This window comes from Dermacentor albipictus, chromosome 10 (assembly GCF_038994185.2).
Source record: "Dermacentor albipictus isolate Rhodes 1998 colony chromosome 10, USDA_Dalb.pri_finalv2, whole genome shotgun sequence".
NCBI lineage: Eukaryota > Metazoa > Arthropoda > Arachnida > Ixodida > Ixodidae > Dermacentor > Dermacentor albipictus.
Window position 1 is genome coordinate 3986335 of NC_091830.1, and position 25930 is coordinate 4012264.

General features: G+C 44.9%; 1 protein-coding gene across 3 annotated transcripts in view; it reads left to right on the forward strand.

Moving 5' to 3' along the window:
* LOC135911947 (uncharacterized) overlaps positions 1 to 25930 on the forward strand; it is a 46619-nt gene extending 20689 nt beyond the window's left edge. Inside the window, exons 5-8 of one of the 3 annotated variants that reach the window (XM_065444298.2) lie at positions 1636 to 1891; positions 2738 to 2764; positions 19525 to 19821; positions 24824 to 25930. In XM_065444298.2, the coding sequence (XP_065300370.1) occupies positions 1636 to 1891; positions 2738 to 2764; positions 19525 to 19821; positions 24824 to 25639 (1396 nt within the window). In that variant the 3' untranslated portion in view covers positions 25640 to 25930. The remainder of the gene's footprint in view (positions 1 to 1635; positions 1892 to 2737; positions 2765 to 19524; positions 19822 to 24823) is intronic. The other 2 variants (XM_065444299.2, XM_065444300.2) reach the window with 2 other exon arrangements.

Consider the following 25930-nt stretch of genomic DNA (forward strand, 5'->3'; position numbering starts at 1 on the left):
TCGACTACCTCTCGCAAGTAGCCTTTAAGCCGATAGTGTACAGGCTGTGCACTAGACACAATAAATTCAGGCAAAACGTTTTTCAAACGGATCTGGATCATCGTACGCAAGAATGAATCACTTTGATCTCGTAAGAAGACAAAACGAGAAACAATCTGTCGTAAGAACAAATGCGACAATCCAAGACCACCATCTCGAACAGGACGAAACAAGTTGGTACGGCTGACCCTTTCCCAAGTGGAACCCCAGATAAATACAGCAAACACTCTGTGTATTTTCTGTACATTCACACGGGTCATCGACAAAAATTGGAGGACATACCACACTTTGGCAATTAAAAACAAATTACAAACAGTTGCCCTTGCAAACATTGACAAATCACAACCCTGCCATCCTCCGGTTTTCTCTTTTACGCGAGACGTCTCATCCTCCCAGTACTGCGCGGCACTCTCGTAGTGCTCAAGCGGCACCGCCAAATATTTCGAAGGAGACACGGTCCATTGTAACTCCGCAAAGACAGACGGTGTGTTGTCCCAACTTCCGTGCCAAAATCCGATGCTCTTGTTCCAATTGATCTCGCATCCGGTTTGCCTGCAATATCTTTTAGCACCGCTTATCGCCTCTGGTATACTTTGGCGATCTGTACAAAAGATTGCGACGTCGTCAGCATATGCAAGCACTTTAACATGGGACGATTCAAGCTTATAACCATTGATTTTTTCGTTACTTATTAGAGATAAACAGAAAGGCTCTAAATAAATTGCAAAGAGCAGTGGTGACAATCGACAACCTTGCCTCACTGATGATCTGATTTTAATGTTCTCACTGAGCCACGAGTTCCATGCTTCAAAGCGGTACAAACGCGCCTCTAGTGAATGCGGTGTTGCCTTAGAGGCGTGCGTCGCTTGCTCAGGCGCACATTTCGTTGCCGCGCCGAACGCTGCCTTGCTCAACGCTCACCGCGTCCGATGCGGGGCGCGTAGTCGCTGCGCCGAAGCCCATTGTCTCACATCCCTTGGCGGGTCGACGTGAACGCTGTCGCGTTCCACTCTTGAAGGCGAAGCTTAAGCGTCCTCCAGTTTTTTTACTTGATATTCGATGAAAGTTTCTGCGCAAGTTTCTGGGCTAAGCGTAGGCAGTACCACACACACACACGAACACACACACGCACACTCACACGCACGCGCACACACGCACAAACACAATTTTTTTTTTCATGGAAAGCAACGCTTCTGGTTGTGAAACTATTTACAGCTGCAGCGCCGTCACTCTCATGGGCGCAAAACTGGCACCAGTTGGCGGGGCCGTATTTAAAAGGGGCCATACATGAGGGGCATTCCTAGACACAGTTCTCAAATTGGCAAATTTACCCACTTTGACGTTGCATGAACAGCTTTATTTGAACCATCTTTAGACGCGAGGCCGTGGTGGCCGTCGCCATTGGGTGGGCGAGGAATGCAAGAACTCTGGCACTACGAGCGTTAGATTCCCGTAAACCAGCTGGTGAGGGTTTGTCCACTATGACCCTACACTACTGCGTCATTTGGGATGTTAGGACACTACCAATTAACCAACCTTCCAGTCTTATTTTTCAAGCTTCCCAACTAATAATCAAATTTGTTCGCTCGTGGTCAGGATGCCGGACCAGTACTACTTCGGGCAGTCGGACAAGAACAAGTTGCTGGTTTACGTGGACAACCTGCTGCGCCACCTGTGGCGGAACAAGGCCACCGACTCTGTGCTTCAGGCCATCGTAGAGCTGGTCTCGAGGCTGTCCGAAATGACCTTTGGGAATGACGCGCGCACCCAGGTGACAAAGCTCGAGGACTACGTGTTGCCTCCCGGCAACTTCAATATTGGCGCCATGATCGTCAAAAGTGTGCCTCCAACGGTAAGCATTCTTATGGGCCACACACACACACGCACAAAATAGTATTGATTTCACGAGCAGTTGACAATAATTACAAATATTGTAGACAAAGCCCTCTATTTCTCGTATTCATTATTTTACATTCCTTATATTCTGGAGGTAGCCGCGCCCCAGTTATATCGCGGGAATCAACCAGTCAATAGACGTATTATAGGATTATTCCAAACGACTAGGCCCTACATTTGCGGCTCATGTCCCTCAAATCAAAGCGAGCAAGAAAGTGGCAGTGAGAGTGATCAGTACGATCGTCTGCCGTCATATTCTTATAATCGGACCTAATTTTTACCACACAATAACTGAACCTTTTATAATAGGTCAACCGGCAGCCGCAAAGAAATAAGCCAGACACGTCATGGGGTCAGCGTTGCAAGAAACGAGTGTGCGAAATTGGAAGAATGCATGGTGCTTGTAAGAAATTCTACCATGAAGGAAAAAAAAATTTACAATTCCCTCTGGTGGGCATATTAAATACTTTCAGCTTTTTAAGTAAATACATAATTGAACAGAGCAGAAAGAAGGTTCATATCAACTTAGCAGCTAGCCCTACTTTTTGTATTAACAAACATATCTCATTCAATTTGGTGAATGTATTCCCGTTGTCCAATTTCGTATATCTCTTGTCTTATGACAGATCACCGACGTCATAAATACTCCATAGATGTATATACACCTTTAATTAGTTGACTTTTCCGTGCATTCCTTTTTTGCAGTTAATTCGGGCTAGAACTGCATAGTTGGCCAGCGACAATCAGTCGATGGGGTATTACTCGTTTTTTTTTTCTTTTTTCCCCGGCATCTTCCTTGCAGAGACCTGAAAGGCACATGAGACACGAGGTATGATACGACGTGAAGGACCCATTGCCGAAGAATAAATATCCGGGTGCAGTGTACGGAATTCGATGCGCTGACTGTAACCAGATTGACACAGCGGAAGCCGAGATTTTGATAGAAGATTTCAGCAACATTGCTATGACGTCTGCCTACTGAGCTAGCCGGGCATTCACGCAAAGAATAAGGAAAAGCAAGTAGCAACAACACCCAGCTGCAAAATCAGCACACAGATTTTCATCACGTCAGAACGATCGTATATGCGTCCATTCCTTTCGTCTTCATCTGCAGTTATTCTTTCTTGCTTATTTTCGTTTGTATTCCCGAGAATACAAACGAAAATTTTGTATTCATTGTATTCATTTTGTATTTTGTTTTATTCTTTACGCACACAAACGAGGGGAAGGAGGAAAAAAAGCACAGATTCGCAGTTTCCTCGCAAGCGCATTGGAAAATTTTCGTGCTCTGATCCTATCAACAGACTGGTCATCTGCATTTGAAAAACAAAATCCAAATGCAGCCCACGAATTGTGCAGCCCACGATTACGTGCTAAGACCTAGCGTTTCCGTTGAAATTGTGCAATCAGAGGAGCAAGAAAATACGCAAACCCTGGATAAATGCGGCTTTGCGAAAAATGATAACAAGAAAAAACAAAATGTATCACTTGATCGTAAAACGCAGGGGTGTGCAATTGTTGAGTGATTACAAAAAATACAGAAATAAGGTCAACAGTGAATTAAAGCAAGCAAAAATTAATTACTATGAACAGTTAAAATAAAAATGAACCTAGGAAAGGTTGGAATGAAGTTAGAGACCTAACATCTACGAAAAGACAGAACACGGCGATAAATATAAAGACAGCCACTGGCGTGTTGACAGGCAGAGAAGCAGCAGCTGCTCTCAATGAATATTTCGTCTCCAGTGCCCAGCACCCCGACAGGGGGGAACCCACGGCCACATCTATAGTGAATAAATTCAGTCTTACTAACTCAGTCATACTTACACCTGTTACACCTGCTGAAGTTGTGCAGCTGCTGTTTAAAGTAAAAAACAATGTCTCTGCTGGGTATGATGATGTGAAACCAGTACCAATGAAATATATAGTCGATATAATTGCGCCTGTCATTGTTCACATCATAAACAGAATGTTTGAAAGCGGTATGTTTCCTGATTCTCTAAAAATAGCACGTGTATGCCCTATTTACAAAGGAGGTGATAAACATTTAATGACAAGTTTCCGGCCGATATCTGTCTTACCTCTTCTGTCAAAGGTGTTCGAGAGTGCCCTGAATGTTAGACTACAAAAATTTTTCATTCAATATAGTGTAATTAGTGACATGCAGTATGGATTCCAAAAAAAAATCTTGTGAAGCAGTTCTTCTTAATATCAAACATAAAATAATAACAAATATTGAAAATAGAATGTACACATTAGGTTTATTTGTACACTTAAGGAAAGCCTTTCATTCAGTATGCCGCAGTTTATTAATTAGCAAATTGGAACAGTGCGGTGTACGAGGTATCGTATTGGAACTTTTACGACATTACTTAACCAATCGCTATCAATATGTCAGTATAAATATGATGTTTCATCTCCCGCAGAAGTCGTAACGAGTGTTCCACAAGGATCAATACTTGGACCTCTTCTGTTTATAATATATATTAATGATCTGTGTGACATCCCCGAGTCTCCTGAATTAGTTATGTATGCAGATGATACTAACATATTCTTTAAAGCTGCTACCATAACAGAGCTCGAAATTAAAGTTAACAATTACCTGAAGCAACTCTCTTGCTGGTTACAACATAATAAGCTACAAATGAATTCCTCCAAAACAAAATATATGATATTTGCTCCTGCTAATAAACGACGTAACTGCAATGCGACTATTCTTTTTGAAGATAGGCTGATAGAGCAGGTAAAATGTCAAAAATTTCTGGGTGTGTGGTTCCAAGAGGATTTGGCCTGGAACATGCACATCGACAAACTTGCTATCGAACTAAGCAGAACTGTTGGTTGCTTATACAGGCTGAGTACTCTGGTTCCTCCATGGTTGAAAAGTTCATTAAACTACGCACTCTTTTATTCTAGATTAACCTACTGCATATTAATTTGGGTCACGACTTTGCAAAAGATTACAACAAATTGATAGCGCTACAAAAAAGTCTTACGCGCATTCGATGGATATTATGGCCCTGTACAAAACTTTAGAACTGCACCATATTTCATGAAACATTCTATGTTAAAGGCAAACCAGGTGTATTACTACAAGTTGCTGCAATACATTAAACAAAACAAATCACAGTACATCTTGAATGTACCCACCAATCCGCATTACAGCCTTCGACAACATAACATGAGAACACCAAAAATAAGAACCAATTACGGAAATCTACAAGTCAGTTACCAGGCACCTTCACTACTAAATAGCCTACGTGATTTTGAAGATGAAATTATAGAAAATTCGAATAAATCATTCAAAAATTTTCTCATTCTGAACAATATTGAGTTTGTCTGATTAGGACCACAGTATAAATTGTCAGTCTTTTGTTTCTTTTGTTTTCTGGTTGTGGTTGGTCTGAAACAAAATGCATCGTACTTTGAGTATTCTGTTGGTTTCTCATATTTCTTGTATACATGCTTCGTTTCACGAAAATAACATTCTGTCTGCGACTCTCCATTTGATTTCAGTATGTATGTATGATACATGTTGCTGCCTACGGCCTGCGTGCCGAATAGTTGTGGGAGCAGAAGCCTTCGTCAGGCCGCATGGCCTTTAGCTTCTGCTTCCTTTCTGTTGTAAACAGGAGAAATAAACTCATTCATTCATTCATTCATTCATTCATTCATAATTGTATTGCGACCGCTGCGGTAGCAGAGCCGTCAATTGCTTACAAGCGCGAAATGTTCAAACCATATCTGACTGATCGAAGAAGGCACCACTGTAGGTTAAATGAGGCATACAATTCCGAACTCCCTAGCGTTTAGGCACGCAGCGTTCCCAGAAAAACTACGGGGTCAGTTACCCCCCCCCCCCCCCCTCCCCAATTTTCTCCTCATTAGCCCTAGTATAACCACTGTGCAAAGCTGTAGAACGGCTGAATACACCATTGGGAGCTGTAAAGGTCGCCTGCTTTGCGCGAGGCTCAGAGCGGCATTGATACGGCGGCACGACTCACCATTCTTAACCATTCTGAATAGCTACCCGGGCGCGCTAGTTTTCGAACGCCAAGGGACAAGCAGACGCGACGAGCGAATGATACGCGACTCGGGGCCTCTCGGTAAGCGCTGAAAACTTCTCCCTTCTTTATCTTTACACAGAAGTGTTAAGTGCTGTTCAAATTCAGTGAAAATATGTCGCGTACCTAGGTCCGTTGAAGACCGCGTGCATGCGTGACATTCGGGAAACAAGAGGTTAGGACCACGGAGAATGGACACTATTAGCCCCGAGAACGACCTAGAGGGGCGCCGCGAGCGCTGCTCGCGTGACGTCAGGGCTCGGACTCGCGCCTGCCGTCTGCTGCAGTTCGGGAGGTGTCCGGGCGCCTTCTGCAGTGTTTCCGTTTGCTCGCTCTCGTTCTCTATGCTTGTATACTTATGACGGGCCTCTCAGATATATCTTTTACAAAGTCTTCGTTCGCGAAAATGTAATCAAGGAGCTTATTTCCTAGACAACAATATATTTCTCAAAGGCAACGCTATAGTGACACTCACGCGCCGTGGTTGCTGAGTGGCTATGGTGTTGGGCTGCTGAGCACGAGGTCGCGGGATCGAATCCCCGCCACGGCGGCCGCATTTCAGGGTAGGTCGAATGCGAAAACACCCGTGTACTTAGATTTAGGTGCACGTTAAAGAACCCCAGGTAGTCAAAATTTCCGGAGTCCTCCACTACGGCGCGCCTCATAAACAGAAAGTGGTTTTGGCACGTAAAACGCCATAATTTTTATAGTGCCACCCGAGGGAGCTTAGACCAGCCCATTACGGGTTTTTCATGCGCGGATTTACACTTTGCGGAGGTAGCTCACGTGAATAATAAAAGCATAGACGCAAAAGCACAGCACGTAAGAATCTAGTTAGGATTCCATACCCACCATGGTGCAACATGCTTGTCACAATCAAACGCTGGCTATATATGACTTGTACAACATTTATCTTGATTTTAAACCACTAAAGCATGTTTGCTGACGACGAGTAGTTCATAGTATATTATCGAATTGTTCTACTTCTTCACAGAAACGCTAGGCAGTAACACGAGGACTTAACTCACACTGCAGTTTAGATTCTGCCAGCATCACTTGCGTTTTTAACTGTTTCTCAAAAGGCCATTCTGCACCGGTTAAACTTAAGTGCGGGAAATTTGAAGTAAAACTGATTGAGGCTTACAGCTCTTTGCAGCACACGGAAAGGAATGTACCAATATTTATTCCCTCTCCATGCTACACGTTCAGCTCACTTGAGCAATTTACTGGTGCTTCTTGCTTGAGAAATAGACATGATGAACATCTCTGGAGAACTGACACAGGTTGTTCGGGCCCAATATTTGAGAGAAATATGCCTTTTGTACCGTTTCGCTGCAGCCAGCAAGTCGCATTAGTAGTGCGGAACATATTGAAGATATTGACACGTGTACTTATCTTTATCGGGCGACCACGTTTCGTCGCTTAACAAATGTTATCGCACAGCGCGGGACGCGCCTGCATGTATCCGAAGTTTCTGGAAAGTTATCGATGCTTCTATCCGCTGTCTGTTGTCACCGAACCATGTGTATCTGATTTCATCGCGTGACGCGAATGGTGTAGAACTTTGTGGAAGGCACGCAGGTCCCAGCGATTACTCTGGCACATTCGGCGACGCTTGTATAAAAGCCGACGCGCTTGACCCGCAGATCAGATTTTCGACGATCGCCGACAGTGTTCGCCGCTATCGTTGTGCTATATGTGTAGCCTGTTTTGTGGGCACAGGTTCGCCCAATAAAAGTTAGTTTTGTCGTTCACAGTATTGCTACTGTGTTATTATTTTTATTCTTTTTTATTTCCAATACTGTTAGCCCTTGCGGGCTGTTACAGGGGTGGGGGAAAATTTTTTCCACAAACACGTAACACCAGTTCACACCAGTTCCGCAATAAACAAACAATGCATTCAGCAAACACATGACAGTTTACGCTCAAATGATTCAGTTGTGTGCGTTTCAATAAATACATCTGCGTCAAGTTTGTTCCAATCAACTTTAGTTTTCACAAGAAAGGAAAATTTTAAGGCCTCAACACGCGGCACATAGGGCATTACAGCATGAGGGTGATCTGTACGTGGGGACACTCGTCCGGGGGGACGCAAGTATAGTCTGGAGTCCAAACTGAATTTATTGTTATACATTTGGTACAAGAATTCCAACCTGGCTATTTTTCTGCGCGTTGCCATTTTGGGCAAACCGGCACGAGATAATAACGCAGTTACAGACTGCGTCCTTTGATAAGCATTAAAGATAAACCTTGCGGCTAGTCTTTGAATTCATTCCAGTTTATTTATCAAGCCCACTCGGTGCGGATCCCAGACTATACATGCGTATTTCAGTGTAGGCCGTACAATTGTTTTGTACGCCTTGAGCTTTACCTCGGGTGTAGCATCTTTCAACTTTCGCCTTAACGGACCGAGTTTGCGTTGAGCAGAACCGCGTTGAGCAAAATGTGTGCGTTCCAATTCAAATTGTGTGTGATTGTAACCCCGAGATACTTAAGCTTACTAACTTGTTGAAGTGGGCTGTCATTTATTCTGTAAGAAAAAAAGCGACGAGGTTTTCTTGTTAGATACAGTCATGTAAGCTGATTTATCGAAATTAATTTTCATGTCCCACGTAACACACCAGTCATAAATTCTTTGCAAGCTTTCGTTCAACAACACTTGATCCTGGACATTCTTAACGCGACAGTAAATAAGGCAATCATCCGCAAATAGACGCAATTCAATGTTAGGATGCAAGTCATTAGCAATGTGATTTACATATAATAGAAACAGAATTGGTCCTAAAACCGAACCCTGTGGTACATCGGGTAAAACAGGTAATGAGGATGATCTTTCACCTGCTATTTGAACATATTTCTTTCTATTTCTAAGGTAGGCATGGATCAATTTCACAATTTGTGTATTGACTCCAAGTTTATACAATTTCTTAATTACTTTTATGTGACAAACCCGGTCAAAAGCCTTCGAAAAAAAAATTGCTATAACATCACTTTGTTCGTTGTTGTTAATTTCGACGCCGAATGCATGAGAGACCTCAAAAAGCTGCGTCACCGTTGAAAGACGTTGGCGAAAGCCATGCTGCTTACTGTAGAATAAGTTGTTATTTTCTATATATTCAACCAGATGTTTCGATATTATGTGTTCCAACATTTTACACGCGGAGCATGTAATTGAAATAGGCCGATAGTTTTCCGTCGATAACTTATTGCCCGCTTTAAATATAGGTACGATGCGTGCAAGGAGCCAATCTTCTGGCACACCTCCGATACGGAATGATATTGCAAAAATTCTAGACAAAAAATGTGATATCCATTCACAATAACGCCTTAAAAACTCATTGGGTATCTCATCGGGGCCACAAGATTTTTTGGTATCCAGTTTTAACAACAGTGCTAGAATGCCTTCTCGAGAAAGTACAATATCATTTCTATCTTCACGCAGCAACAAACCGTCGCTCGCATTTATGGGGCGCCTATTACTGCCAGGTGTAAACACAGAGTTAAACATACTGTTAAAAGCCTGTGCGATCAAAGCTGGTTTAGTGCAGACATTTCCGTCTACCTTAATTTCATTGATGTTGCACGTAGAACTTGATAAGTAATTCCAGAATTTTTGAGGCGAGTTTTGCAAGTAATCCACCAGTGTTGTTGAAAAAAATGCCGCTTTTGCTTCTTTTAATTCCTTTCTAACTTGTGTACTGAGACTGGCTAGTTCTGCACATCGCCTTGGCATCCTTCTACGTGCACGATTCAGTCGCCACTTCAAATGAATAATGTTTCTAGTTACCCATGGACTGGGTTTTCCAATGCGCTTGATTTTCTTGGGCACATATTTTTCTTAACAGGCGCGAACAACTGATACAAAGTATCTCCAAGCCCTATTTATGTCATTATCAACCGGCATATTATCAAGAGCCCGTTCTAAGTAGTCGATAACCGACGTGTCGTCAGCCCGATAAAAATTATACACATATACAGAATACAGAGGGGATTCTTTTCTAATTGCATGTTTCCTATACTTAAAGTTGCTACTACTGTTTTATGATCTGATATGCCTTCCTCAATGTCGACATTATAATTAAATGTTCCGTTAGTCAAAAATAACAAATCCAGCGTAGATTGATTTTGCCCCTGTGTCCTGGTCGGCTCATAAACTACCTGAACAAAGTTGTGCTTAAGCATTATCTCGAACATTATATCAGCGCTAGGCTTTTCCACTGGCCCCGTAATCCTGACATCCCAATCGACACCTGGTAAATTAAAATCCCCTATTAAAATAATTCTACTTCTGGCATTCCTTATGTTATTCAAATGCTGGTCAAGCGCATACAAAAATTCAACAGGGCTTCCGGGGGCTCTATAGATAACGCCAACTAGCAAAACGGTATTGCCAAAAAATAGTTTGCACCACACTTTCATGCCCGTGTAAGGATGGCACAGTTTCATATCTGAGTGGTTTCTTCACTATAGAAGTGCCACGCCACCGCCTCGTGTTGCTCTATCTTTGCGGATTACATTGTAAGTGCTTGGAAATACCTCATCGTCCTTCACGTCACTGTGCAACCAGTTTTCTGTTATGGCAATGAGCTCTGCGTCTGGGTTCTTCAACGTCACCGCCACGTGACAATGTCATTGTTCCCCAGTGGAGGCCAAAGTCAAGTGAATTCGTGTGAGGCTTGTGGTGTCTTCTTTGTGAGGCTGGTATGCGAGATCTTCTTGTGCGTACTGACGAAGAGAATAGTTTTCAGTTTGTATAATTTAACAACGCAGGATCGAGACATGGTGATGCAGAAAGTGTTTGAATTTTTTATTTCAAGGGAGCCTAAGCTGTAATTGGCGCTGTAAAGAGCTACTTCATGGTTTCAATTGGAAGTTGTAGTGAACGGCTCGGTTTCGCGAACAATGCGCGCCTCGCCATAACGACAGTCGGTTACTTCCGTTGCGGGAGCTCGGGTGGGCCATGTTGTCGATAAAAGCTATCGAGGGCCACTATGATACATTTCATCGTTTGCAGTTGATTGTTTCTCGATCTTAACCACAAAATTTTCTTTCATGTGATTGCTGTTATGGTATTCGTTAAGTATATATATACAATACATGATGCGCCGTTAACAGCTAATGCGTTTCTGGGTGCCTATTTCAGAAAACGGTAACACTAGTACCAAACCTCTAAAAAAAAAATGCGCGCCTAACTCTTCCTTTTAGGCCTTAATACAGTTGCAACATTTGACTAAAACTCACCAGAGCAATAAGAATCATGATGAAAGCTTCCTTGTAACACGATTTTATAATGCTGACACCAAATATCAAGGTTTCCTTCCATGTAAAATGCGATGTCCCTCACAGCTGAGTACTAAGAGAATGTTAAGTGCTTAGAGGAGCATCATACATAACTTCGCGTATTGAGCTTGAGCTTGAGTCTGTGAAGGAGTATGTTTGCCTAGGTCAATTAATCACAAGAAACCTTGATCATGAGAAAGAAATATAGAAGAATAAAAATGGGTTGGATTGCAAATGGCAAATATTGTCAGCTCCTGACTGGAAGCTTACCATTATCATTTAAAAGGAAGGTGTACAATCAGTACATTTTCCCGGTGCTGACATATGGGGCAGAGACTTGAATTCTGACAAAGAAGCTTGAGAACAAGTTAAAGACCACGCAAAGAGCGATGGAACTAAGAATGCTAGGCATAACGTTAAGAGACAGAAAGAGAGTGGTTTGGATCAGAGAGTAAACGGGTATAGGCGATATTCTAATAGACATTAAGAGAAAAAGATGGCGCTGGGCACGTCATGTTGTGTGCAGATTAGGTAACCGTTGGACCATTAGGGTGACAAAATGGGTACCAAGAGAAGGGAAGCGCAGTAGAGGACGGCAGAAGACTAGATGGTGCGACGAAATTAGGAAATTTGCGGGTGGGAGTTGGAATCGGTTGGCGCAGTACAGGGGTAATTGGAGAATGCAGGGAGAACCCTTCGTCCTACATAAAATAGGCTTGCTGCTGATGATGATGATCATGCTATGATGTGAAGAAAAGAAATTATTTGACGAATGCTTTCGCTGAGCATGCTAAAACCTTTGGCCACATCATTGACTGGGATTGCGCACGCATCATCGGCACTCCAGATCGTAACCGGACGGCACGCCTCCGTCTGGAATTACTACACGTTCAAACGAGACTGCACATACGCTCAATCGCGATGACGGCTCACTCCCGGCTGCTTATGCACGCTGTTCGCGCCACCGTTTTTAGACGTGTATAGTGCATGCAAACTTAATCTGTAGCTATTGTGAACAAGGTTACCGTACCGGAGCCTAGACGTCTCGTTTCTTTTTTCTCTTTCTTTCTTTCTTTCTTTCTTTCTTTCTTTCTTTCTTTCTTTCTTTCTTTCTTTCTTTCTTTCTTTCTTTCTTTCTTTCTTTCTTTCTTTCTTTCTTTCTTTCTTTCCTTTTTTAAAGTTTTAATTTCATGGTTGGTGTCCCGTTTTTTTTTTACCAGATGCGAGATCATATTGGAACGTTCCTCTTTTGGAAGTATTTAGTGTGCGCTCAGCTTAAAAGAAAATGACGTACCAGTGAAAAACAATATACGTCTAACTTAGCGAACGAGAAATAAGTTCAGCGGACGTCAGCAAGGCAGGCGAGGTTCCATAATAGAGAAAAATCGACCCTAGTGTAGCCTCCAAGAGTTGAGGTCTGGCATGTCAAACGGGGGGGGGGGGGGGGAGGGGGCTGGCCCATGCCGTCGTCCGACTCATGTACGCCAAGGACATTGAAGAGAGGAACTTTTCATCGGGAACAAGTAGTACTGTTCTCGATGACAAGTTCCTCTCTTCAATGTACTGCGTGTATTTAAAATATATTATGTATGGCTTCCTAGGCCCCGTCAAGCTGTTTTCTTGCAGCTTCTAGCCCAGGAGTCCAGCCAGGATATTTTCTGGTAAATAAAGCAAATTGAATTGAATCTACATGAAGAGTGGAGAACGATACATCTCATCAGTCTGGCATGACTGAAAACGAAGCACACCGAGTAGCCGAAAACGTCTGCTTAAAACCCCCTCTTTCTTCCCTAGATCCCTATGCCAGGGAAGCTGCCGTTCAGCCTTTGTCCAGTCGGAGCGTCCAAAGTTGTCGAAGGACCCGCCTTGAGCACCAGGGTTCCCACACTCACTCCCGCACCTTTGTTTCACTGAACACGTGCAGAATCAAGCGTCCTTCCTTTCTTTAGATCACTATCATCACAGTAAGAAGGTGGGCTTCGTAGAAATGGGTTGTTACGCTTGACTCAAGCTGGCGCGTCTTGGTTCGTGGCATGACCCCGCAGTTAGCTGGGGCGTTTGTCAAACGACCGCGGCGGTTACTGAAGTCCGTGGGGGAACGCCATAGAACATCCTTTGGCGCCATAGAACACCCCTTGCGGTCGCCAGTAGCCTGTCCGCGTTGTCAGCGTCACGAATCGGTTCGTCGCAGTGGTGCAGGAAAGGCTAGAAGGTCACTACCACCGCTCGCCGATCGTAATAAGCTCAAAGCTGCCCAGTTGCCCCGGTTCAGGTGCTGCATTCGGGCTCATGGTATTTTTTCCACAAGGGAGGTGGCTTGGGAAAGTTAATATTCAATGGCGTATCCTTGACATTAACGTAACTTGGAATGAGTAAAGAAAAAAGGAAAAACACCTACAGTAGAGAGGAGAGGGTGTGCTAAACTGCGTTCGGTCTGGAATGCGCATCGCTACAGACTGGCCATGGCTAAACTTGCAACTTCTAGGCTTGCGCTTGAGACCTTCTTTATCAAGAAGAATAGAGATGGGTTATAAGTGAGCCTTCTATCTCGTTACTTCATGCTGAATCAGGGGCCGAATCTTATAACGGTTCGGAATATGAACCGTTCGCTTCGTCGCTTACGTCACTAGATGTGCCACTCCCAAGCCGGCGGTGGAAGAAAGGGAGGACGCGACCAATAGATGAGAGGGTGCCACCTCTGAAGTGTACGTCATTATATGACGAGCTGAGGAATTGCAGAATGTTTCCGCTTGCTAAATAAATGTAAAATATAAATTTAATATTATACGCCAAGTTCTGAAGTATAAACGTGTGGTGCCGGGCGTTTACGCAATGCAGAAGTAATTTATTAATGTCATTCTTTTTTATTCTCAGCCGACAGTCGGTATCGCAAGCGTAAATGAGTTGGCAGAGCGGAGCGCTATATCGTCTACTACCAGGAGCTCGCAGGATGCACGCAACAGGAACGCACTGCTACTTCTCAAGTAGCGAGCGCGACAAAACCGTGAACTTTTTCTTAGGGACACCTTTACTAGCCGACTATATCAATTTTCCATCTTTTTTCGCCCTTCGCCATCGGCTCGGACATGACTCGCTCGCCGCCGCGCTGCCGCTGTCCCTGCGATAAGCCCCACGGCGCGTCGCGTGATAAAAGCAATGGAACTTGAAATCGAACATTACAATACACGGGCCCTGCATTGCCTGCGCGAAGTCAAATCGAATATTGTGGTACTGACGGTGCACGCTGTGCCGTAAAATTGAGTAACAAAGTGCGGCACTCCCGAACCAGAGAAAAAAAGGCAGCCAAATAAGAGATCTCCACAATATCTTCCCGTCCTGACTGTATAGTTTTATCAGCCGAACGATGGAAGTGCTGAACCAGCCTAGGTTGAACCCTTCTGACTGCTGAACGGCGATCTGCAAGCTATTCACGCTGGCGATAGCACTGAGAATTCGATCTCACCATGCAAATATCTCCTTGGCATTGGCTTTGAAGCTGAGGTCACGGGAAAGCTGACCCAGCCCTTCAACCCGCCAACACAGTAAGTGCGAGAGCAGTTACCCGCCGTGGTTGCTCAGTGGCTATGGTGTTAGGCTGCTGAGCACGAGTTCGCGGGATCGAATCCCGGCCACGGCGGCCGCATTTCGATGGGGGCGAAATGCGAAAACACCCGTGTACTTAGATTTAGGTGCATGTTAAAGAACCCCAGGTGGTCGAAATTTCCGGAGTCCTCCACTACGGCGTGCCTCATAATCAGAAAGTGGTTTTGGCACGTAAAACCCCATAATTCAATTCAATTCAATTGCGAGAGCAACTTTGTGGACGGTGTCGGCAGCAGAGATCTAGGTCATTCCGATGAATGCTTCCCGTCCGACCGACCTCTGGGAGCTGCAGGCCAGTGGCGATGAACCACAGCGCGCAATATTCCTTCCTCTGCGTGGAATGGCCACTCGTACGCTTGCACCTGAGTCCCCTACATTTGATAGCGTAGCCTGCAAAAGTTTTACTTGGAAAGCCAGCAAGGGCGGTGCAACTCATTATCCGTCACTTCTTCGAACGCGTATCGCGCTTCCAGCCGTGGTCGACACTGAAAGAGGAACGCCAAGCAGACGACGAAGGCAAGTAATAGCCTCCGAAGCAACCAACGCACGCGCGCGCGACGCCCTCGCGTCTCCGGGGTCACGCGACCGGCGCGCGCGGCCAGGGTTACAAGCCAACAGCCCAGCCACAGCAACGGAACCCAAAGCGGACTACCCCTTCGCCGGTTCCTACGACCGGTTCGCTTTGAAGATGATTGACAGATGCGTGACGTATTCGAAAATTGCGATACCGCCCCGCTGCCTCTGACGACCTGTGACGTAATCAAAATTTTGGCCAATCAGGTGAGGCCAAAGGAACGGTTCCCCAACCGAACCATTATAAGATTCGGCCCCTGACTTCTTGCGTAACCGGCTTTGATGTGCGTGTGCCTGTTCTTTCTGCTTGGTGTGTGCATGCGTGACAAGAGGATATATAGGTACGATTCTATCCTTCCATTAAACAGTTGAGTGTAGCGCTTGTCTTTGTCGACCTTTCTTGTTTCTGTGATTTTTATCGCGCTAAGTTACTACTGCAATTATTGCATACATTATAACGGCCGTACTCAGAATCAACTTGCGAAGCTGAAATCGTAGCAATATTTGCTGAAGCTAGCGCGAGCTTGCCGTATGTACTCCAGTTTTGCAAAGAATTGGTGTTTCTAAGTCTGTCAATCACGTGTCGCTTGAGCTGTATGTATTTTCGTTTGTTTTGTTTCCGTCGTATAACAGCAATTCACATGTGTCACGTAACAAACAGTTGCCCGTCTGTCTCATGTTTCTTGTTTTTTCGTTTTTCCGTTACTAATTCCGAATTGCGCCAATGCCTATGATACGACAGCTGTCCCATTTCATTACTTACCTGCTACATGTAGCCATGGCGTCATTATATCCTGTCACAGATTTTGCCATTACTTTAGCCCCTTTGTCAAAGAGAAAGCCTAGAAAAGTTTAGAGATGGAATTATTTTAGAAAGCAAATGAATCCGTCTTCCAATGAACATTTTGTCAAACATGCTGGTTATGGCTGTAATACGTAAGGTAACTGTGGTTTAATCACCTTGTATTTACATCGCTGTTAGCATCATATGTATTCTTTCAGTAATAGTGCCCTACTTATTTCTTAAAGACCGACTGAAGCGAAATTTAGGACAGCGTATAAAGCGCATCTTCAAACAGTGTAGATATAGAGCAACCATTCTTGGGCAGAACACAAGAATGGATAGATTCCAACTATCCCTTCTATAGAGCAACCTCCGTGCAATATTTCACGCTTGAAATACGAATTTGTGCCTCACGAAGAGCTCGCAAAAGCAGACGTTTTTGATACCAAAACCAAAAAAGAAGAAAACAGCAAGAAAATCCGCCGGTAATTAGGCAAGTTTGACGGCCCATATCTCCAAACTGGTGTCATTCTGTAAATTCCTTCCAAGTGGATGCGCATTGCAAGTTCACCGGCTACAATTCATAAATTGCAGTATGTGCCGTTAAGTAATTAAGAAGTAAATTAGTGGTATGTTAAAATTAATTGATAATCTGTTTCCATTTCAAGTGCAATTAAAGTCCGCCTCCGTCAATAATCCAGCTCAAGGGCTATGTTACAAGTTCCAGAAAAGTTAAAGATGATGACCCCGTATATACCACTGTATGCAACAGAAAGGAAATACAAAACCAAAAAATTCCATCATCAAACATCTGTCAAAGGCCAAGAAGCAAACAGCATTTCCTTCCATGACAAGCACACTGGCGGGCAGCCTTCTCGCTTCTAGCGTTCAGCTGAAATGCTTCTGTGACCGGAGCTGGCACGTGCAGCGCCTCAGCTCCTGCGAAACACCACCTTACACGCAGGGGTAAGGTGGTGTAAGGTACCAGGGGTACTGGTAAGACACGCTGTGTCTTACCAGTACTCACCTACGGGGCAGAAACCTGGAGGCTTACGAAAAGGGTTCTACTCAGATTGAGGAGGACGCAACGAGCTATGGAAAGAAGAATGATAGGTGTAACGTTAAATGGGCATGGGCAGGACATGTAATGAGGAGGGAAGATAACCGATGGTCATTAAGGGTTATGGACTGGATTCCAAGGGAAGGGAAGCGTAGCAGGGGACGGCAGAAAGTTAGGTGGGCGGATGAGATTAAGAAATTAAGAAGCACTTTTCTTAAAGTATAACTTACTACCAATTACTAAACTTTACGACTATCGTCTGAGCAAGTGTGTGAAAAACGAGGTGTTGAAGAACATATCTTTTCTATCAAAATTAGCTGGTTTAGAAAAACGAGATGCAATGTACAGCACAAGAAACATAGCACAATGGAACGTAAAAACATACAGAACTTTCTATGGTAATCAAACATTAGAAAATAAACTACCACGACTTCTTAACAAACTCGCACAAAACGATATTGATCTCCAAAACACAACACGCCACAAACTGTTCGAGTATTTTTTACACTACACCTAACCTTTTTTTTTTTTTTTCTGTGATTTGTCTACCCAATTCTTCTTTCTTTCACCATCATTGTAAGTTTTCTTTCCAGCCAGGACAATGCTGTTGATTTTATGCTGACTACTGTAACCGGATAACAACTCTGCTATATGTATTTTTTTTTTTCCTTTGTTATCTGTATTTCCTGTATTTTCTTTTCTTTTTCATGTGTGTGAAAAAAAAAAGGGAAAGAAAAACAACCACTGTATTGCTGTCAAAGTGGGGGCCCGTGGCCTTGTCAAGCTGTCCAACGGCAGCTTTTACTACGGGTCCCCGCCATCATCTGTACCATGGTGGCAAAATAAAATTTGAATTTGAATTTGAATTTGAATTTGAAATTTGCAGGGACGGCATGGCCACAATTAGTACATGACCGGGGTTGTTGGAGAAATATGGGAGAGGCCTTTGCCCTGTAGTGGGCGTAACCAGGCTGATGATGATGATGATGACACGCAGGGGTCGGAAAGACGAGCGTGCCAGCTTGCTAATATGTACGTGTATAGAGTTGTGTTCCCGTGACCGATGACATGCATCTGCCCGTCTCTTCTATATATTCTTGCCCGCATAGACCAAACTACAGTCATTCTGCGCACGTATGTCGCAAATGGGTCGTGGTGCTTTTTATCCCAACCACGTCGCATCTGCGTATCACTATTCACTTTCGCACGCAGACGTCAAAGTTATAAAGGAGCGGGGAAAAGACTTCCGTGAAGAGAACAAAACAATAATAAACGATGACAATGACAACTCGTCCTTTAATTTTTCTTGAATATTATGGCTGGCCTGGTGAAGGTATATGGCACGCAGCAACCTCTACTCCTTTATATCTACTTTATGTGTCTCTGCTAGTTTGGTTCAGCAGAATCAAGCCTGTCCTTGTCGCATTTCCGTATGGCATGCTGCCGGCCACCAACAATAACCGTACAGCTGTGGTAATGAAGCGCGAAACTTGATTTCCAATGTTACTGTGAACAAATTGCAAACAGCGTAAACTTGATTTTCAAACACAAAGGATGGCCGAAAAGTCTTATTAGTCGTACTCGAGCAATTATAGAAGCATTTGATATAAACTGTCGACGCTAAAGTTGCGCCCGCTCACCATTTATGCGCTTGTCAAAAACAATTTTCTCTCTCTCGTAGCGGCCTGTGACAGATAGTTTTTCTGAGATCTAATCTGTGCTGCGGTGTTTTTTTCTTCCTGCTGTGCGATGAACAATATTGCACATGTATTGATACTCCACGTGCAATGAACCGCCAGCTTTTACCAGAGCCATTTCATCGTGTCGCGAACAAACGGCCAGTTTGCGCTACGCATTACGAGACACGATGCCAGCTAATTATCCCAGTCTGCCTGAACTCTAATGTTATTCTTTTAGGCATTTTTTAATTGTATGACCTAAATTGAAAATCAACTCTGTGAGCATGGTTGAACGCTTTCTTTTGAATACAACTGTATAGCGGTGCCGATGTACTAACAGTAACAGAGCGATCCAACTCAAAGACAACAGAACGCTGCTCGGCTGGCAGCCTTCACTGGAAATCGCCGCCGATAGCATAGAAACGGCATACATCTGTTGCCCGTCAGCGGAACAAGTTTCGTTACGTTTCACCTGCATTCGAATGCGGGAATCGGGAGTAGCTTCTTTTCAGCCCAATCGCTTTCGTGCTCAACACGTTTTCCAAGGTGAACCTCCGGCACAACGTGCGGGCGGTCATCGTCCACGGAGACGTCATCTCGCGAGCGTACGCGATCCTCGCGTCGGAGGCGCGCGAGACGGCCAACCTGTTCCTGCTGGTGCTGTTCTTCGACGAGTACCTGAAGATGGTCACGGGCTGGTCCCAGAAGACGTTCGACGAGTCCCTGAGCTGCACGCTGCTCGGCTCCAAGCTCTTCCCGCTGCAGTACGGACACTCCGAGGCGGCCCTCTTCTACGACCAGACCGCGGCGCGCGAGCTCCGCGACATCTTCAGTGCCGCCAAGGTGCGAACACGGCTGGAGTTCCGGCACAGTTCGTAAAGAAATATTAGGGGTGCCAATATGTTAGACCATAGCGAATACTTACAAATAAGGAATCGAATGCTGTCCCATTCGATTGGGTCCTCCGATCAATTATTTGCAAATGCGAAAGCTTTCGGATACTTCACGTTGTCAACTAGCTGTGCACAATCACGCACGAAGCAAAAATAGAATAACTTTATTCTGGCGTCAAGGAACGCTAGCGTAGTAGAAGAATGTTCAGGTCTGATGCACGTGTTGGAATTAATGGGAAACGGGTAAATAAATGCTTCACGATTAACGGTGACGAGTAAAATTTTGCTTGCTTTCGTGCAATGTGACGTGTAATCTCGTGAAATGTTTGTTCATTCACCACAAGGGTGCGAACTTTATTTTCATGCGATTTTTACGTCTACGCACTAAATCGCTCACAAGCTGTACCAAATGGCAAGCCCCAAATCTCTACCTCACCACGTCTCGCCAGTGTGAGACGTATATACGCGGCGATGCCACAAAGACGATGTACGGTGCTTGTCGGCGGGAAGAACGCGCGGGCACGGCAGGTGTGTGTGTGCACACACACAGGTACGGCAGGTATCGAGCAACGCGTAGAAATTCTGTGCCTTTTGTTTCACGTGCCCATTTTTGAGCATTGAGCAACCACCCTGTGACGCACACTGAGTGATTAAATTATAGAAAGTGAAGTGAATTTAAAAATTCCATTAAGTATAGTTCGCCATTCCAGTGAGAGATTGGTGTGTTTTAGTGATGTGTGAGCAGACATCATATGTTCGCTTTTTATGTAGAAAGTTATTTTCTGTCACAAAAAAACAGAGGTGAGAGGATTCGAGGTTTATAGCGAGTGCTTCTTTTTTTTTTTAGATCATGCAGAATTTTCAAAAATCGCCTGTGGCAGATAGCATAATTTTAGTCATTGAGCTGGCCTACTCATAGACGGCCGTTACTTACGCAGGAAAACAAAATCCGTAATATACTAATTAACGAGCATCCGGTAGTTAACATGATCTTTAATTACTTTACGGCACGTATCGAAATTTACGATTTGTAGCCGGTGAGTTCGCAAGGCGTATCCACTTGGAAAGAATGTTAAGGAGGACACCAGTTTTGAGATATTCATTCACAAGGTGTGCGGCGGAATGCATGGGCATGCGTAAAACAGCGATCTCAATGCATAAGATAACCACCTGTTAAAAAAAGTGGAGCAATAACGCATCTTTATGCGAGTACCACGGCACACATCTCCACACCCGTGCAATCCTTAGAAGTCGTTCCAAGTGGATACGCCTTGCGAAGGCTACAATTCGTAAATAGCGACATGCTGTATACGTAAGGTAATTGATTAATAAGTTAATTCGTGACATATCTTATTAGTCGAATATGGATTTCGACTTGTCGCATGAATAATGCCCTCCGCTTCGAGTAATTCAACCAGGCACGTACCCAAGGGGGAGAGGGGGGGCGGGGGGGCACGGCCCCCCCCTCCACACACACGCTCCCCGTCTACGCCACCACTTCTCAAACACATTCCTAAAGCGCCGCCAAATCAATGTTGAGGCTTGACAGCTATTCGGCGGTCAACATTTTGCTGCCCTTTTCACTGCTTTTGGAAGGAGTAGTTATCGGGATCCACTGGGATGTGAAGGCCAGCTTCCTCATCGATTCGGAGGCTGCGCGATTAACGCGAGATGCATTCAGTTGTTCACCGTCTATTCAACGTTCACACGCATCGCTGTTGGTTCGTTGGTCCAACCTTCTTTGTTTAGACTGGTCTAGAGACAAGGAAAGGGATTCGGTTCGTGGTCAGCTGGTCTGTGTGTACGTGGAACGAGCATGCGCCGGAGAAAACGCCAATTGCGTTGAACTTTTCCTTTTTGCTTCATTATTTTCTCGAGTGATGGCTCGCCGAAACGCTCACAGATCCTCGAAACCATATGCCCGTGATATGGGTCAGATAAGGTGGAAAATAAAATAATGCGAGACAGCGTCCATCATAAAACTCTGGAATAACCCTTAAACTCAGAGGCAATACGACTTTCACCCATTAACTCGTCTGGTTTTTTCCTAATTGTGCAGCACTTTTCGTGTAAAATTGCCAACTGGAAACAAGAGTCGCAAGGAGTTGAGAAATTAAGCGATCTACTAGGGAAGAGAGCCGAGGCAACAGCCAAACAGGAAGGAAAAGCGAAAATTAACGCATTTACCCATTGTTTATGAAAATATTTGTGGATCAACATTTTTTTTATTTAACTAGGAAGTACAGAAAACGCCGCCGGAAGTGGAGAACAATTTCGTGTGTACTGAATGACGCTTATACAGTTATCATTCGAGCCGCCTGACGTAGCCTCTTCTCTGCTGTGCTTAGATATATAGGTGTACTGCGCCCACCTTCCGCGGTGGGCGCAGTACGTTTAGAATCCCAGCGTTCTGCGCCCTACGCAGTTGTACTGGACTGGCAACCACGCATCGTTACGTAACTTCCCAAATAAATGTACGAGTCGGTTGTGGCACTTGGTAGAGCAGTAAACGAGGGATCCAAAAGAACTGTGATTGTTCCACAAATATATATTTCTCTATAATTCTTCCAGAGCGAATTCAACAAACGCTACTGTAGTCGGCTACAACTTAATTCCGCCAGCCATTGTTCCTCCGCGAGGCTGCAAATAATTCGTACTTCAAACTTTTCCTGTTACCCAAATAAGGCGGTAACCACTAAAATAAAATTATTAACGCGTAACTTTATATATTTTACCTCGCCTATTATAGGGGAATGGCGAAAACCTAATTCTTTATTGAACTGAAATAACATGCTTGCTTCGCTACAACTATTTATTGTCAAGTTTCACTTCAGTTGGTAGTGAGGTTTCATGAGTAAAACGGGTTCAACAGTGAAATGAATTGCACCGCAGACTTTTGAAGTGCGAGATGGTCAGACTCCATACACTTTATCCATGTCTGTTACACACCTCATTGCTTCCGCCGATGAAAAGACTTCAAGAACAGCAGACGCTCCGGAGGTATCAAGTACGATGCCATATTGAAAAGACCGCATGACAACGATTTTGTTTGCTTCTGTGATCGGCTGGCGGAGTAACAAAACTCCGCGCGGTCCGTGTGCCTTGGTCGCCAACTGCTGTCTTTTTTTAAGTTGTACTCTACTAAAGTAATCTTTATTTTACGCTTTCAATTTTTTACTTGTTCTCGGCACTGTACTTCCTGCGCGAGTCCATTTGACATGGTTACTTGTTTGCCAAGTAAAGGAGAGGGGCATCGCATAGGCGTAGCTGTAAAACACACCTTATTTCATTTTTAGTTTGTGGGTTTACACTTTTTTATGGCGAATGGTGTGCGTTATGCACGTTTAGGTACTGCCCCCCCCCCTCATTTGCATAGAAAGGTTACCTTGGATTGCCCCCCCCGAAAAAAATATCCTGGGTGCGTGCTTGAATTCAACTCAAGGACTACAATTACGCTATTTAACACAGGCAATTTTTTAACATTTTGTATAGTAAAAAATTAAACACCCTGCATAATACATTTCGTGGGGACTTTCATGTAAGCTTTGTACATATGCCCGCAAATACATCCGGAGAAACAGCGACCGACAGGCACGCAAAAACCGGTAAATTAGGCAAAGAAACCTTCGCTTTAATACCTTGAGTCATTCTGCGATTCTGACTATTCCTCGGCTAAACATGGATCAATCGACCATTAATATTTCTCCTATAGATGGCATTCGGTGGTGGCTGTTGTTTTACACTATTTATGCATTCTAAACCTTTGTTCTCACTTCGGATTATATCTGACTACGCTTCATTGCAAGATTGATTGATTTACTAATCGTGCAATCTGCCTCAACCATCCGAACTAAAAAAAAGAGTGCTTTTTTGTTGGTGTCATCACCGCAGACGACGCATATTTTTTGGTTTAGTCTCGAAAGTACATGGAGATTATAATCGGCCTTTCAAAACTTCCAATACCCGCTGCTGGGCAAGTTGGCTCATGATTTAGGCTTAAGAAGTAGCACAAGAAGGACAAGAGACAGGAAAGGCTCAGTCCTATTGAAATGCAACAGCGACGCGCCGTTTCTGTCTCTTCATGTCGTTTTTACTCCCTCCCCCACCACAACTGACCGCTGTTTAGGTGCCAGCAGACTGCACTGGACAGTTACTGCCGTCAGCAGTAATTTTAAGCATGAAATACTTTTAGCTGCCGTTATCGGCTACCTTCAGGAGAGGTTGAGCCAAAATCCAGAGCAGTTTTCATGGCACTCAAGACGAGCATTGGGCGAGAACGAAATAAGAACATCCGGGCATCGTTGTGAGAGCAAAACGAGACCATCTGGGCAATCAATCAAAACTTAGGAAAATCTGGTCTCTGGCCCTCGACCCCTTGTACAGGACCGCACTACATACGCTAATTACTGCCCAAACAAGTTTTAAAAAATATTGCTTCCGATTTCTTCCGAATGTTTGTTCGCAATATCACTCAAACTGTAACTTCTTGTACGCTGAAGTTTGTCATTTCCAACAGCGACGTTCAAAAGGCGGATATACAGTACACTGTATACTTGATTGTCACCTTTTGGCGCCGACACAGGGTTGCCTGTGCTCTTTTCAACGTCCGCAATTTGCGCCGCCTCCTTCGATAGAAAGTGTCTGGCCAGGCCTCCGGCGCACCGCGGAGATGGTTGCGAGCAATCGTCCATCCGCGACGCGCCGCTTACGCTGTTCGTCGTAATTATTCCGACCAGTCTACTTTGCCGCTAGCCATTTCGTGCTTACATCTGCTCTCTATTACGGGAAAGGCACTATTTTTTTGTTCCCTCCCATTTCCTTCATTTATCTATCTAGATATTTAAATAAACAACCAAATACTACTATTTTGTCTCTGCAACTTTGCCTAATAAGTGTCCGGCATGAGTGCGCACATTTTCAATCAGAGCAGCAGACCCTTTCCTTCGCTGTAGGTGACGGCAGAGGGCCACTTGGGTGTCAGGGGACAGCCGGTCGAGGTCAACATCAAGATCCTGGAGCCAAATTCGTTCCCGACGGACGCGGTCGACGAGACGAGCCTGTACCAGATGCACGCCCTCAACATCCTCGAGGGACTGAAGGCCACCATGACCGCCATGCTTCGGCGGGTGGCCGAAGGCACATACGGAGGCGAGAGTCGCATCCTGGTCGAGGCCCAGTTTAGGGGCGCCTTCGCCTACGACCCGACGGTCTCCAGCCTCCTGGTCGCGACGCAGAACTTGCGGCCGCCTTTCTACTGCCACCAGAGGACCGCGTCGAACCTGCCGCTGGGCACCAACGCCACTGCGGTCAGCGTCCAGTGCGACGGCGGAAAATTCAAGCCGTTTCTCAACCACGGCCTCGCTGCGACGGCCATGGTCGAAGCGGTGTTGTCGGTCATTATCCAGAAGTCCATCCACAACGCGACGGAGATCGAGGAACGGGCCAGCTGTTACAAGAAGCAGCTGAAAATCAGCGGCTCCGTCGACACCGCGACCCTGGCGTCCACCGCCATGGGCCTGTCGCTGTCCTTCTCGATGCTCAAGACGGCCAACATGGCACTGTGGCGGGACCTGAACCTTCTCAAGGAGGACCGCGCGGCGCTGCGGCTGTTCTTCCACCGTCACTGCCTGCGCCACTGCGGCAAGACGGGAACGCTCACCGGCAAGCACAAGTGCCACCTTGCTCTGGTCAACATGCGCGAATTCTTCACGGCCTATGGATGCAGAAATAACGCGCCAATGAGACCGACCGTACACTGCGCTATATAGCACTTTCACCTGGTAGTTGACTTTTATGCTGTAAAGGCTGCAGTTACGCGACCGACGGATTATTCCGATCGTTTGGGGGGGTGTAGAGAAATTGAAATCGCGGCTGTCAGAATGACTACGCGTCGCACTTGCTCGCATGACGCTACAACTTATTCAGCTTTTAATGTTATTGCGTTGCCTTATTCATGGTGTTACGAAATTGCTTATTTTCTTTCAATTGTGCAATATAATCACTGGTTTGTACGAGACAACGTGCAGGCTGGAAGAGCCACGAATAAGTCAAAATGCAGA